The sequence below is a fragment of the Coturnix japonica genome, unplaced genomic scaffold, assembly GCF_054131305.1.
Source record: "Coturnix japonica strain WE unplaced genomic scaffold, WE-NBRP24 Scf048, whole genome shotgun sequence".
In the NCBI taxonomy this organism is placed as follows: domain Eukaryota; kingdom Metazoa; phylum Chordata; class Aves; order Galliformes; family Phasianidae; genus Coturnix; species Coturnix japonica.
Window position 1 is genome coordinate 554,917 of NW_028188951.1, and position 15,977 is coordinate 570,893.

Sequence of the window (15,977 nt, forward strand, 5' to 3'; positions counted from 1 at the left end):
ATGCCACCGCTGTCTGGGGAGTGTGTAACTTCATGTCACCTGTGACAAATATGGCATTAGAAATAAGCCTGCTATGGGTTAAGAGCCTCTATCTTGAGGTTATGTGGCTGTTATGCTACTAAATGTCATTTTAACTTACAGAGTCTGTCTCCGGTCTTATTGCTCAATGCTTCAGTTTGTGAGTGCCCGGTTTTGTTCCTGCTACTCTCGGAGCGCATAACTCAGCGTGAGTAAAGACGCCCATCTGAAATCATAATGTACAACTGTATCAAGCCTCATTAGTTAAGGATTGGCTTGGTTACAAATGAGGGTAAAATGCATGCTCTATTACTGCATCTGTCTCTTCTCTGTGTGTGTTTAATTTTCTGAACGAAGGGTGGGGAATTAAGAGACACCTCTTTGATACATTTGCAGCCCTTTTGAGCCAGTACAGATCTGGGAGAGCAATTGTATTTTAATCAGCACTGTGAGTCATCACAAAAAACGCCAGCTCGGGTTTGATTGCTGAGTTCGCATTGTTGCTGATGTGCAAGACATGAAGTAGAAAGAGCACAACTTGGTATTTAGCTGCAAGACTGAGCTCAGGATGCTGACAATCTGAAAAAGCTTTGTTTTGAGTTGTGTGCCAAACAAATCTTACTGTCGGAAGAACAAGTTTGTCACACCATGATGTCATTTTCATAGAGGCACTTCACAGACAGTGCCCACAGCTCAGCAGAAGGTTTGGGCTGAATACATAGACCTCTTCAGGGTTCTTCTCAGTCTCCTGGCTGGAAGAAAGCCAGTAGGAATGTGATGGTGAGATGCGTGCAGAGGGAGCGAAACTGCTCATCTGATAAAATACTTGCAAGTCAAAAGTGTCATTGAACTGCCTAGAGAAAGTGGAAGATCTCAAAACTTTGTGAATGCGGTAGCAAGAAGTACTCAAGAAATACTCTAGGGAGCATGGAGATGTGGTGCTGGGACAAGACTTTTCTTTGTGGGAGGGTCGTTGTAGGAGTGGGCATTGAATAACGAATGAGTTCCAGAATAGCCTTCCAACTCTGGCTTCTGCGGGCCTGTGTGTGTCAATGGTGTGGATTGAAGAACAGTTGTAATGTAAAAAGGGAGGTTTTAAAAGTGGAGGATTTGGGAACTTTTGAATTGAGTTCCTGCTGAGAAGTGACTCAGATGGTAAAACAAAGTGCAGTCCTGTAGCATGGTGATGAATTGGCACCATATGGACAAGGGAGACTTTGTAGCCTCCTGGATAATTATGTGGTAGCCAACTAAATATTCGGTATGTTAGTAAAAACTGTACACAAGAAAGCAATCATATATTTGTGCACGATGGGCACGTGCTTAAAAATGCCCAGACAATAACGAAGGGTATTGGTCATTTGTGCAATAAAAGAGCCATAATGGGATAAATAACTTAATTTCCCACACATTTCTGGATTTGGCCAACGTGAAAGATTTCACTGAAATGATCACAAAACAGATTGAGATAATCTTGGCCAATATCCTGCTTTTTGACAAAACAGATTCTAATAATAAAATCCTGTGTTTGAGCGCTTAGTCCAATGAAAGGCTGTCAGTAATCCTTCCTTTTCATACCATTTAATACAGTGCAGTGACACAACCAGCCAGTCCAGGGCAGGAAGAGAAGGGGAGTTTTGTATTGGGCTTGGCAGGGAGGTCAGGGCACAGAGCTGGCCCACACGGTGGCACTTATGTAAACCAGCTGGGAATGGAAGGGAATTAAGCCATGGCATGAAGATGGGGATCTTCAGATAGCTTCACTTAGAAAACAATATTTAATCTGTTAAAACTCATTGGAGAAGTGAAACAGCTGAAGCTCTGTCTAAAGCTGAATCCAGTCCTGTTGTTGTACAGTGGGATATTTGTGAACAATCTCCAAATTCCAGGTTGTTTTAAAGCCCAAGTATTTCATTTTTGTGGATATTTCAAACATGGATCCTTGAAGTCCATTTAAAAAATGTATTTAAAAAGTAAAGAAAGCCACCCAGCTTAATTCCCTGAGTCCCAGGCATCTCTGCTGAAAACAGTATAAATATCATAAGTTATTTCACTGTGCAGGCTGCCCCAAACAGGCATATTGATGTTATTTAGCTTCAGTTGCCAAGCTGAACGCTAGGACTGTGTTTTCACATGCAAAGAAGCTATCAGCTTTACAGATAGCTGTATTTTCATAAGCTGCATTTGGCTGTCACACCTTCTCCTGTAGTCTCTTGATATGCAAACAAGTCTCGGGTTATATATGCTCCTGGCCTATAAGCTAATATCCCTGAAGAGTTCCTGATTATCTTTCCATTAACTTTTCCTCTCCCCCGCATCCCTCAGGAAGGTAACAAGCAGGCTTTCCTTCATTACGGGTTTCCAGCTGGTTACTTCCCTGGTTCCATCCTAAATGGATTCTCTTGGTGTTGCGTGTTACCAGAGAAATACCAACTGCAAATTCAGTGCTGTCTGAAAGTACATCAAAGGAAGCTGAAATGGGCTTCAAGAATTTGAAGTGTAGGGAAGGCACCCTGGATCTTAAAGCACCATCCTACAGAACTGAATAACCGCATGCTATGTCTAAAGCATAATCATAGACTGACCAAGGTTGGAAGAGACCTCCAAGACTATCCAGTCCAATGGTCAGTAATATCATAGTGCGCCATGGGAAGGTGCACTGCTATTTGTATATGGCATTTCATCTCCTTGTTGTACTGACAGAAACATCGCTGAGCTTATCTGACTGCCCTTCTTACGTTTTCTCATCTAGTTAATGTTGTTTACAAGACGCTCAAACCCGTGTCTTCATTGCATTGAATGCAGCACTTCATTACATCTGTCATTTCCAGTCTCTCTTCTTTATGGAGTTCAGATTACTTCTTAATCAGGCTGTCATGTGCTGTGTCCATCCAGTCTGCACTCAGCAATGAAATCTTCACCTGTCCTGTGTCTGTCCTTCTGCAAATTGCTGCAACAGCAGATGTTTGTGTCAGAGCAGCTGGTGCTGTGTTCCCAAACTCTGGGTCCATACAGTGCATTCTGCAGGGGAGCAGAGAAGATCCATCCATGGACGTTGTGGACACGCTGCTACCACCCTGGTCTGTAATTATTGTCTAAGTTCAAAGCACAGAATAGCCTTTGAGACCTGTCTTTCTCCTATCACATGTGCCTGTTTTAGGTCCACTTAACAACGTGCTGTGTGTTTCTTCTGGTTACTGCCTTAAACTGATCGTAAACCTGTGTTTGCAAATTCCTATCAATATTCATTGTTTGAAACAGGCTGCTGGCTCAGCTCCTTTAGAATTATTCAAATCGAAGTGATTATAAAGCTGAATAAACATTTCAAGGCAAGCAGCACGCTTCTGCTTTTGGTATTAGTGCTTCGAGAAAATGTGCAAATACCAGAAGCTGAATTCTTAAAGGCAGTAGCCCACATTGGTGCTGTCAACCTTTACATGAGCAATTGGCTTTATTTGGGGAGCAGGGCTGACTGCTCTTATCCACAGGTAGCAGAAGCGTACTTTGAGTAGTCACACTGATTTCAAGTTCTTGATGCCTTTTGTGACCACTGAACAGAAATCAGGTGGCTTGAATTTGGCTCCAGCTCTATGGCAGTGCCTGACCTAATTTGAGCCTGTGATTCATTCAGTTTCCCATGCAGGTGTGGGAAGTCAAGGGTTTTTTCAGCTGCGTGTATAAATCTGTGTGCTCAAGAGATTACAGGTGACATTAGGCTCTTCCTTTTGCAAATCTTACATATATTTGCATATCTATATATGCATAATTTTACCAGAAATTCCCCTACAGTGTTTAAAGTCCTGTTGTGAATGTCTCTGTCTGTGCAGGTCTGGAGTCTTGGAAGATTAAGTAAGGGTGAGACATTTAGCCAAAGGGGAACAACTCTGGTGTTCTTTCAAATGTTATATCGAGTAGTTTGTCAGATTATTAAAATAGCACAATTTCGTAACAATTGTGGCTTTAAAAAACATCCTGTTGCTCAAGAGAGATGCTGAGAGAACAAATGAGCGCAGGGTTTTATGCCGGATCCTGTCCATAGATGAATGCTGGGCATTTCCCCATGTCCCTGTACAGCACATTTTGGCACTAGGGCTGTGAAGGGGCATTTGCCTGTAAGTACCCATGCAGGTGGTCTATAAGCAAAGCAAGCTGTTATCCCACAGCCTTGGTAAAGCGAGGGGGAGAAAAAGTGTGGTGTTTGGAGCTCCTCAAAGTGCTGGAGCAATGAGTTAAATCAGCTGTGTCCTTTTTTCTGTGGGTCACATATCTTAGTGATCTACAGGATTTGCACCCTTGACACAATCTTGAGAGGAGAACTTCCAAAAAGTATGGAATGAATGTAGATTATGTGGGAAATTGCTGCCTAGTGTGCTCACACAGCTCGAGTCAGCACAGTCTCCCACTGTTAACTGAGCATATCCTTTATGGAAACTGGCTTTGTAACCCACATTTCAACTGCTGAAGAGTTATGAGGTCAGTAAGTGCAGTTCAGATTTTAGCTCATTTTGTGTATGTCTTGGACCCTATTCACCCCTGGGCTTCATACCACCAAAATCAATGAAAGGATGCCAAGACAAAATCCATCCCTTATAAGTAATCTCTCTGCATATGGGTATTTCACTAAGATACCCAGCCTGGCTCTACCAGGGCTTCTGCTTGCTGGCTCCTGCAGGCTGTAATTTTTATATGGGCACTGAGAATAATGAGCTGTGGCAAATGTTGGATAGACTTTAAATCCTGTGCTGTAGTGGTGTAGGGGAAGACCTGGTTCTACCTGCAAGAGAGCAAACTGTTGTATCTCAGCTCCCTGCAGCTCTGTTCATGCAGTGTGTCTGGTGCTGGCCCATGTGAGAGGTGAGCTGGGATGGGGCAGCTCATTGCAGGCTGTTCCCTGGTTCCTTCATGAGCAGTTTGCCAATCCCAAAGCTGGCATCACGTAACTGGGGCTCTGATGGGAACAAGGAACTGATGTTTGCAGTCCCTTTTAATGACAGACTTCTAGCAGCGACCACAAAAGTGTCTTGCAGAGTTAATTTCTGCTAATGAGCAATTAGCCAGCTCAGCGGCTGACTGCTCCTGCTCCCTTGCTTGGGTGGTCGGGGCTGAGCACAGCACTTCCCAAGGCATGGGAGCATCCTCACCTGGGGTACGTGGGCTGCAGCTGAAATGCCCTTTCTCCGAATCTGAGGGCTTTATTTTCCAGCCTGTCTTGCTGCGTGATCCTAAATACCAGTGCAGCCTTTGGGTTTTTTTAAATACTTGATCCAACCGGAGGAAAATCCTTGGTTAGAAGCTTTTTGGCTGCCCAAACGGAGGCTGAACTTGTGTGGGCTGAGCATATCCAGTGTGAACATGCTCAGATTTGGGGACAGCTGCAGAGCGTGTTGCTGCTTCCTCGGGGGCTGGCGGATGCCAGGGCTGGCGTGTGCCTGGCTGCCCTGGTCGTGCCGTGGCAGCGGGTGCAGATGGTGCCCCAGAAGGGGATATCCAGAATCTCACAAGCTCGTTTCTTTTAGGGAGACACATCCATATGCTGCTCATACAGCACGAGAGCCAGCTGATCAGTCTGCAGTTCTCCAGGGCTGCTGGAATGATAAAAGCAAATTCTATAGCTACATGATGGAGTCTGGTGCTGGCTGTGCTGTGCAATCCCATCTCTTTCCAATTGGTGGGTGAAATCCTGTATTCATGAGTTGTCAGAGCTACTGGCAGACCTTACGTGGCTCTTCAGGAGGCACCAGCGTTGTCTGTGCAGAAAGTCACATGAAGCACAGCCCTACCCAAACCAAAGCAGTGATGGGGAAGGTGCTGGAATTGCTGTAGTTATGTACTGGGGTGGGGTGCGCTTATATAAAAGCGTGTATGCTTTTATATGTGAGTATTTATATACCTGTGTGTGTAATGCCCCAAATGCATCATTACGCATTCATGTATGCATGTGGAGTCTGTCTGAGGAGGTACGTGTATATAAAAAAAAAACCCTATGATTTATAGGTTTTAAAACCCTCCTGACAGGCTCCAGGAGACCAATTTCTAAATGTATGCAAAGATTTTTGACTGGGAGACAGGTAGCAGTAGGTGCTAATAAATGAAAGAGCTGCGAGTGAGATGTTGTGACATGCACCTCTCTGAACAACCTGCGGAGCGCTGGCAGAATCATCAAACCGAGCCGAGAGTAATCAGCAGGGACTGATAAAGCTGCTCTTGTAATTATTTGTTTGATATACAGCTTTCCTTCTTCCTTCTGCATAAAGAGCAGAATCACTTTGCTTAGTGTGGGAGGGTTTTTATTCCTGTCAAGGCCTGTTCTCACCAAGATGTCATGAGAGGAGGGCTTAAGTCTGCGTTTTTGTTTTATTTACGGGCTTTCCATTGTAATTCTGACAGTGTGCAGTGGAGACGGTGTTCATTTAGATGGGGGGAGGCATCCTTCCTTGTGCAAAGCTGGTGGTGCTGCAGGAGCCGGTCTTACCACGCTGCTTTTTTAAGCCTTGGATTCTTCCAGGTTTGGTAGAAGCTGTCCTCGTGATGAGGTGTTAAAATCCACACAGATGCTTTCTCATTTCTAGGTGTGAATTTAAATGTCACAGTCCGGGCTGCCCTACGAAGCCATACAGCTCTCAGGTTGACAACCACTGCTTATCCCTAAATAACCTCCTCCCTTCACCTCTCCTACTGTCTGAGCAAGGAGATCCACGTGCGGGACTGATCTGCAGGCAGTTGCAGCAGTGGCCCATCAGCAAGGACTGAATCGAGCCAGAAGGTTCCTGTTGATGTCAGTGGTTTCTGGGAATGCTGCCTGCATGGTTTTGTTCCGGGATTCCCCTCTCTGTCCGTGCCTGATTGAGCTCAGACTTCACTCTGGGCAAGTTTTCCAATTCCGCTTATAACAAAAGGTACAGTGACTCAGTCCCGCTCTGAGTGCTCTCATTTTCCTTACGCCATTTAAGTTCATTATCCTTTTCTTAGTCTTTGTATCTAAGGGTTTTGCCTGGAACTCAGGAGGCACAAGGGGAGAGACAGCAGGTCGGAGCAGAGAATGGATTGTGTTGCCTAAAGGGGGAGAAATCCAGACTGTCGCCTTTCGCATACATTTGAATACTGTCAAGGGCATCTGGAATACATTGATGGGGTTCTCCTCTGCTGAGAATCTGATAGTAATGAGGCACAGATATGCCACAGGCCCTGCGCTTCAGTCACAATATTGGGAAAGTGTCTGAGCTACGCGGGCGTCCCGAGACATCAGAGCCCACATTCCATCTCATGGCAGCGTTGGTGCCAAGTCGCTCTTACTCAGGAGAAATACTTCAGACTTGAACCAATTTAATGAAAAGAGAAATTGTTCCGAGACTGAGAAAAAAAGCTTTACATCAGTGGTTTTATGGGGGGTTGTTCCTGTGTGATTACAGTGCGTGCTTTCAGTGCTTTCTGATTCCAGGCAATGATGGCATTTTAAGATAAATAATGCGTTTGCGGCTCGGCTTGTTATTGAAGGGCCTTTATTATTGCTGATGTTACATGAAAAAGAAAGTTATTAAAAAAATGTGGCACTAACAAATTGAAGCCCCCAGGGAACTGTTGCCTGAATGAGATTTTGATTGGAGTTCAATTTAATTGGCCATAAATCTTCTCGTTTCTGATTTACATTCTGTTTCAGCCCAGTCTACCAAATTCACGATAATCAGGTTTTCATTTTTCTCTATTGAATGAAATACTCGGACATGAGCATAAACAGAAACATTCCTTCAGCAAGGTGACCTTGTTCTTGCTTGCGGTGTACTGGTAATTGATTTAATGTCTCCTCCTTACCTATAAACTGGGCCTCTTTCTGAGCCATGTCTGTCAGATTTTCTGGTAATTGGTTAGCATGGCTGTTTTTCTGCTGTAGTGTTTTGACTGCAAGATGTTGCTTGTAAGCCTCTACTGCAGGAGTCACTATGATTGTTCTCATGACACGATGGAAAAATTGGAGCTGGAAGGTACGTGTGCCTTTCCCGTTGGCTGCTCTCAAAGCAGTGGTGTGCATATCTCTGAGAATAAAACCTCTTGTTCCAGCTCGGAGCAAATAAGCAGGATGCAGAGCCCAGTGATTTCTGTGGGTTTTGAGCTTTATCTTTTTTTCTGTCTCATTGCAGTGTTCTTCAGGGAATTAAATTAGGTCCGGCTCTGGCAGTGCTGGCAGCATTTCTGTCTTGGAGGATTCCTGTAGAGTATGGAACTGGGCTGCTTTTTGTGCCTGCCCCGAGCACCTTTGTTCCATGTCTTGTCCAGGTGCCAGCAGGGTGAGGATGGAGCCCCAAAGGCTTTGTCTGTGTGCTCAGATCACTACTGAGCCACATGTGCTGGTCTGGAGGTGCTTTGGGTCTTTCTGGTTAGAGCACTTTGCTATGGGGAAACTGGAAGGTTTGTATCAGCATTTTACAGCAGAGGTCATTTTGGTGTGAGCTTCCCTTTAAAGCAGATTTAGGAGGGTTTGTGCTTTATGTGCTTCTGCAGAGCCCTATGGAAGCTGCAGCTTGGTTGGAGCTGCCCCGCACACCTCATCTGTGTGTTGTGTCTCCTTAGATACCCAGAAACCAAAGCTCGTAAATTCACTTGCTGCTCTTGCAGTCTCATTGATGTGAATCTCAGTGAAGTGCTTCAGTGATGCGAGGAATAAATAGGGGAAAGGAGAGGGAGCTGGCCTGTGCCTGAGTGCAATCATTGCTATTGAGTCTGGAGAATATTGCAGTTAAGCGTTTCTTTCCCCAACTTTCCCATCCCACAGTTCTTTTCTTTCTGATTCTTTTGTGTTTATAAGTTGCATGGCTTCATTTTATTGCTCATTTAACTGTTTCCAACAGTACTGGGATTGACAGGTTGAGTTTTCTGCAATCTCTCAAATTCATGAGCTGTAAACTGAATGTTTTATGAACTGCTGAGAAGGTGAAGTCACATCTCCTACCAGTTTCTTAATTACATCAGCACCAACTACATTACAAGTTTGTTAATGCCAGGTACTCTAGCTGAACAAAAACCATCTACAACCACAGTGTTGACAACTGGAAGCAATTACTGTGCAATGGTTTTCTTTTTGTTCTCTGAAACATCAGAGTTCTCTCTTGTCTTTCCTCTGGTTCCCACTCCATGCCTTCCCTTCCCATCCTCTCCAACTCCTGTAATTCTGGCAAGGGATCTCCAGAAGCTCGTGCCTTTCATCCCTGAAGTGGGAAGAGTTCTATTTATTTTGTTGATCTGGAAGTTAAGTGGGTGGGAGGATAATGTCCACAGCCCTGCTCTGCTTGTCACGTGGCACCAGCTCTTGTTTCCCTTGAGAGAAGCAGAGCAGATGGAAGGCAGAGATGAAATGCAGATCAAAAGTAAACACTGTGATTAAGTTTTTGATAAAAGGATAAAACACTTATCACATCAAAGCTGCTAAAAAACACATAAAATATTTCCGGGACGTTTTGTGTCCACGTAAGCATTAACTGTACTTGCTGCAGGGATGGTGTAACAGCAGGCAGGGCAGTGCTGGTGGGATGCTTTCATCTCAGCTCCTTTAGCACGTTGGACCACTCTTGCTGCAGCCTACGTTTGAGCCTGGAGAAACATCAGTGGGAGAGGAGACAGGCTGTGTCAGCAGGTTGGTGGGTCCCACTGCCGTGTGGTTAGCAGCCCTTTCTCTAAGCCGTGTCGTGTCCTCTTCAGTTTTCCATGTTTGGGCACTGGCTTTCCAGAGATGTAAGGCACTTGCAGGTGTAGATCAGTGCAGGGTTTGTGGGTGGCTTCTTTCCCAATCATTGGCGATTGTTTGGTCCTGTTTGTTGGCTCAGTGAATCGAGTCCTTAAAGGTTTTGTAAGACCTGCAGTGAGAAGTGTCTGTTAATTACCTGCTTTCATCGCTGAGCTGTCCTGGACAGTGAAGGAAAGATTATAAAGTATTATATTACCATTATTTCTTTTTTTCTCGGTCTTCAGAAAGTCTGGAATATATTAATAAGAATGTAAAGAAAAAGCACTTTGTAATAGGCAGTAAAAGCTAAGGATAATGAACGGTGAGAGAGAAGAACAGCAGAAAGGAGCAGTGGGCAATAAAAATGAAAACGAGGATTCCCCACTTTGGTTATTACCATGACACCACAGAAGTGCATTTCCTTTGCAACGGAACTTCTCTTATCCAAAAAAGCCACAGCTGAACAAGTGCCTGAGCTGCAGCATTTCCTGACCAGAGACTCCTGGCCAAAGACAGCCCCAGCATCAGGGACAGTGACCAGAATGCTTTGTTGCAAGATGCCCCAGCAGGCAAACAGCGAACTTTAGGTGCTCATTCCTGCTTAGCACTGCCTGCATGGAGCCCGGTATCACTGTGCCACTGCAGATGCTCATTGCCTTTCTGGTAAAGTAAATGCAAAGTCTGTTCTGCCTGTTGTGTTGCCTTTGTGCAGGGTCCAGCCTGCTTTTTTCCATGTTATAACCTTGTTTTTCTGTAGGCAAGGAAGGACCTCCACATCCTGCTTTCTCCCAGCTGGGGGCTCCTGTAGAATGGAGACTCATCCCAGAAGCAGGTTCTGTTCCTTTCCTGAGGGGGTATTGTTTGGGCTTGGGCTTTTTTCATTCACTTGATCTATAAACCACTTTGGAGGTGGTTATCACAGCTCCAGGTGTCAGTCTGGTAGAGCACAGGGTTGGTTTGAATGCTCTATGTGTGCAGCCACCTGTGCTGTCAGTGATTTTTGTATGGCAGGGCACAGAGGTCTGCCCTTCATTGAGACCCCTCCGTCCCAGCCCTGACTCCCTCCAGAGCACCGTTTATCAAACTGGTCCTCTGAGGCACATGTAGCATTTCACTGCCAGTAAAGCCTGTGTGCTGTTTGGAAGGCATCTCTGCTCCTTCCAGACCCACTGGTGAGCAAAATGACGTGACATTAAAACCATTAGGTCTGCAACAAATGCACACCATTGATGGCAGAAGCATCACTCCCTGCAGTGCCAAGTGATGTGGCGGCCAGAGAGCAGCTCAGATCAAAACGGATCCTGATGCTGGCCTTGCCTGAAAACTGTCAATCAGATTAGGAACTTCATGGTAAAAAGTCAAACTTAATTTCTTAACAGTGCATACAGCTGCTTTGATTCAGCTTGTTTAAAACAAATAATAACTTTTTGTAAGAGGTACTACCACGTATTTCAGCAAGATTTCTTATGTAATGAGATGCAAAAGTTCAGGCAATATCCTGTTTAGACACGTTTTGATTTGATAATACAAACTGGTGCTGACAGTGAGGGATTGGACAGAATAAATCACTGAGTTCTGTTTTACACTGAAGCCTGGATGTGCCCTGCAAGTTCACAGCTGTTCTAACTTTTGCTTTCCCTCATCTAGACAGCAATATGTCCATGAGATTTATTTCTTGATCTATATGGACTCGTAATCTTTGTTGGGATTATTGCCATAGAAACATGATGTAACATAGCGCGTGTTGGAAGTAACAAATGGGATTTGGCAGTCTTTGCCATTTACTACACAAAGTCTGAGATGTGTACAGAAAGCAGCAATTGCTTATTCTCAAAGCCTTATTTACTGGCACATCTGCTGTTTATTAAAACTAAACACTTTGACTTCCGTTCTAGCTGGAATGACATTTAGATATTCTGATCTTTAAACTAAAATCCCTGGGATCTATTTTGCCTTTCAGTGGAGGCAGGAATTGGTTGGTTTTGACATTTTGGTTCCTGCTTGCATGGTTGCAAAGCCCAGAGGCAGCCGGTGCTCCCAGCCTGCAGAAGATGCTCATGAGTTTTGAAGTCATGAGTTTTGCCCATACAGCCCAACTTCCCACAGTGCTGTGACAGCTCTCAGTGTCTCCCAGAGTTTCTTACCCTGCCTGGCTTGCAGCACTCAGGGCACAAGCAAATTGTCAGGCCTCAGGCTGTGTGTGTTTGAAGACCCTTGTTCTGGATGATGCATTTGCTGACCTGGGAGCGCATGTGCACTGTTCTTTCCCCAGTCCCTGTCCCATACTCAGCCTCTAGTTGAGAGCAGATCAGCCTCTTAGGGCGCATTTCAGAGACAACTGGAGGTGCTTTCAAGCCCTCATGGTGAGATCTGTCCTCCCTCCACACCATCTCAAAGCTGTTTTGTGGTTTTTTTTTTTTGCTCAATGGAGGAAAAACCTAAAGCTGATTGTAAGCCACAGGACAGAGGTAGAGCCTAGAACACAAGCTCAGGAACCAAAATATGGCAAGCTTGAAGCAGGCTGAGTGCTCAGAGCTTTCCCAGCCTCCTTTCCAAAGGTACTGAGGACTCTGCAGCTCTTGTGAAGTCGATGAGTGCTCAGGATCTTTCTGAAGCATATATTTAGTACCTAAGTATAGACCTAGGACTGACTAACTTCAGGCTCCAAAAACAGCGTAGGTGTCTGCCTTCTCCCTTTTCCTTATTTCTCTTTCCTTTGCCCTTTAATCTCTTGATCAGATTGCACATTCTCTTCTCCCTCCAACTCTTTCCATTTTTCCATCCTCCTCCGCTTGACATCTGTTCCTGCTGCCGCCCCTCGCCCACTCTGATGGCTCTCCTGGAGTGACACCCCTTTTCTCTCCCTCTCTCACCTTCATTCCTCCCTGCCTCATTCTCAGAGAGGCAGAGGATTAAAGCAGCAGCTCAGCACTGCTCTCCTTGACAACCTCCCAGGTCCAAGTCTCAGGTGCCCCATTTGTTTTGAGTGGGGCTGGTGGCAGAGAGAGGAGTTGCCATAGGGCTCTTGACTGGAGTGGGAGCCCAGAGCAGCCACCATCATCTTCTGTACCAAAGGTATAAACCAAAATAGCCCGTTTTCCTCTCTATTTCCCACCACAGGTGTAATCCACTAATGACAACTCTAAAAGAAGATGTAATGAAGGGATCATGTTAATTTTGCAAACAGGAAACTCTCATTAGTGGCTTCTGATTTTGCAGACAACCAGAATGCAGCTGTGGCTGTGAATCCGATGGATCTTTGCCTGACGTGAGCTTCTCTGTGTTGCAGGAAGGCATGCCCCAAACACTGAGTTCTACCAGTATGTTTACCCCATGTAGCTTCAGCCCTCATCTACATACTTCAAAAGAAGATGAACAAGGAGGACTTATCTTCCAGGATGGAAACCTTACCTCAGCATCTCTGGATGCTCTAATCCAGCATCTCATACCTACCACTGATTACTACCCTGAGGTAAGCAATTCACGGTGTAATAAACAGTTTAATTTTGGTGAATCGAGATAGCGCTTTATGCTAAAGTGCAGATGCATTTGATTTTGAATTAAGAAGGGTAATTTAAAAGCTGGGTAAATTAATGCACTGCTTTAAATGCTGTTTCACCATTCTGGGTTTGTTTCTTTGTAAAGGAGATCCCAAAGTAGATGTTACCTTTAAATAAGAGAACAGAGTGGGATAAAAAAACCCATTGTGACGATGAAATAGTGATCTGTCGGTAGGAGAACTGCAAAAGTAGCAGTGCATCCCAGGGAGGGTCAGATGAAGGCAGAAGCTATTCAAATTTGAGCTGGCAATCAGTTGTAGATGTTCAAGTTGTCCAGGTGTAGTTACAAAGCATTCCCTCCGTGACAACAGAAGTGCTGCTTCTGATGGCTTCATAACATACGTAGGGTTATACTCATGCTCCCAATGACTTTGCAGTCACTGGACAACAGGACACAGATCCTAATCCTCACTCTTATCAGTGAATACTCAGTGTTTCTTCGCTACTTAATGTGAGGATCTGTGGTGGAAGCAGGTTTATGGTCCTGAAAGCCATTGACTTTACCAGATTCTGCACATACTCAGTGGAATTCAGAACAGAGCTTTACTGGAAGACTTTCAAGTACTCAAATGTCTCCATGGAAAGGTTTGTATCACAAAGCACCAGAGTAGCATTGACTTCTAGGCAGTTTCCAGGTCTACTAAAGTTATCAATGCAGAGCAGACAGCATGTTTTAAATTACCCACAGCTCAATTTCTGATCAGCTAAAAATAAGTAATAAAGAAGCATGTTAATTATAAGAGAACAGAAAGGCAATAAAATAGTAATGGGCAGATTAGGCTGTGAGATTTTCATTAAGCAATGTGTGATATGAAATATTACACCCGCTGCTCAGGAGCATGGCTGGGTCTGGGGGAAAGAAGATAATCCAGGCACCAGGAGGGGATGGGAAGCAGATTTCTGAAGATTCATGCATGTATTTTAATTTCACTGCAGGAATACTTTAAATAGTCCAAGCATTTATCCAACAGGCCTGCTCCCTTCAGCTTTCAGATAGAAGGCTGCATGTGGCATAGTTTGGCTGATAGAAATGTTGGGGAATAGCAGAATAAATGCAGTGTTCCCTTATGGAGGCTGGGTGAGACTGCAGGGCAGAAGCAAAGTATGATTGACCTCAGGGTTTCTGAGCTCACAACCCAGTACAGCAAAGGGATGCCTGAGTCTACACATTCTGTCTTCACTGGTCTCTGTGCACTCCTGGTGGTGCTGTCTCCAGTCCCTGAGCCAGCTTTGTTATGGAGGTAGGAGATGCTGCTGCTTCCTGCACCCATTGTAACCTGTTCCATTTTAAGGGTCAGGAATCCTTCTGCCTTCTGGACACTCAGCTCTGTCCTATCTGTTCCAGTGGAAATACAACCACAGGGTGTATGGTTTATAGTAAGTCTGGTTGTTTCTCTCCCACAGAAAGCCTATATCTTTACATTCCTGCTGAGTTCCAGACTCTTCATTGAACCCCACGAGCTTTTGTCCCGAGTTTGTCACAAGTGCATTGAGCAGCAGCGGCTGGACGACCCTGTGCTGGACAAGGTGAGTCCGTCATTTCAACAGGCCAAGTCTGGTGATCCAGTGCGTGACTTTGCCTCCTTTTGAATCGAATGAAACTTTCTTACAATGATGGCTGGTTGCTGAGATCCTGACATTGAGGGATCTTGGTATCCAAGAGCATCTCTTTCTCCAAGAGCAGCGCTCCAGGCACCAGTCACTTCAGATCTTCTGATTTCCCTTTCCCCCATCTCAGTCTTCCCAGGTGACTTTCCTTCTTAACTTCTTTAAGGCTTTGATGAAGCCTGCGGGTTGCAAGGAGGTAGGACGTAAACCTCACACACTGTCAATTGCAGATGTCAGCACACCGCTCCCTCCCCCATTTTTCTCAATGCATCTGTCCTTTCTCTTTCTTGCTTCTGGTACAGAATGTAGCAGTTCCCCTTGGCTTTACCTGTCACTGTGAACACCACGTAACAGCATGCAGCTTCCCACTAACCCCTTAGTGCCAACACTGACAGATTGTCTGCATGGCCGTGCTGCAGAGCGGCGCTGTCTGGCACACCAGGAACGAGCTGAAGCAGTAGTGAGGCTGCGACAAGCTAACAGAATGAGCAAATCCAAGCTGTTAGTGAGTCACGGCTCCTCCTGTTTTGCCCAAGCGACTGTGCAGACTGGTACTGTATACAATAACAGACGTGCATCCTCTGGCAGTCCTGCAGGCACTGCGGTGCGTATGGATGCCACTGGATCCCATCCAGTGGCAGATTCCACCTGAGCTCTCCTCAGTGCATTGATTAAGAACTCTCCAGTACATCAGCTGGAATACGAGCTGCATTTTGAGTGCAGTGGAAGGGAGAGGAAGATGAATCAGTTGCAGTTTTCCAAACAAGAGCCTAAAATTCTGGAGTGATTTTCAGGATCAGCTTTCCCAGCACAGAAACACAATGACATCAAAATGCTCCTTGACCAATATCTGAACATGTGTGCTTGTTTCACCCAGGGAACTGTTGGCATGAGTAACAGGATCTCTGCCTTCACTACACAGCACAGCCAGACAGTGTGGAAGTCTAGCATGTAGGCTGCACATACAGCGTGAGTTAGAACTATCTGTGTGAGGTGCAGCATCCAAGCCAGTTTTTGTGGAGATGTGATGGATTCTGTTCTCTGATGCCACTCCAGGATGCAAATTTAGGAGAATG

The 15,977-nt window shown here is 45.2% G+C and overlaps 1 protein-coding gene across 5 annotated transcripts in view; it reads left to right on the forward strand.

Moving 5' to 3' along the window:
* RASGEF1C (RasGEF domain family member 1C) overlaps positions 1-15,977 on the forward strand; it is a 70,813-nt gene that overhangs the window by 27,100 nt on the left and 27,736 nt on the right. For 3 of the 5 annotated variants that reach the window (XM_085532072.1, XM_015875614.3, XM_015875615.3), the window contains exons 2-3: positions 13,023-13,205; positions 14,698-14,820. In XM_085532072.1, the coding sequence (XP_085388198.1) occupies positions 13,029-13,205; positions 14,698-14,820 (300 nt within the window). In that variant the 5' untranslated portion in view covers positions 13,023-13,028. Of the gene's footprint in view, positions 1-141; positions 227-6,780; positions 6,915-13,022; positions 13,206-14,697; positions 14,821-15,977 lie in introns of those variants that run through there. The other 2 variants (XM_085532071.1, XM_032447388.2) reach the window with 2 other exon arrangements.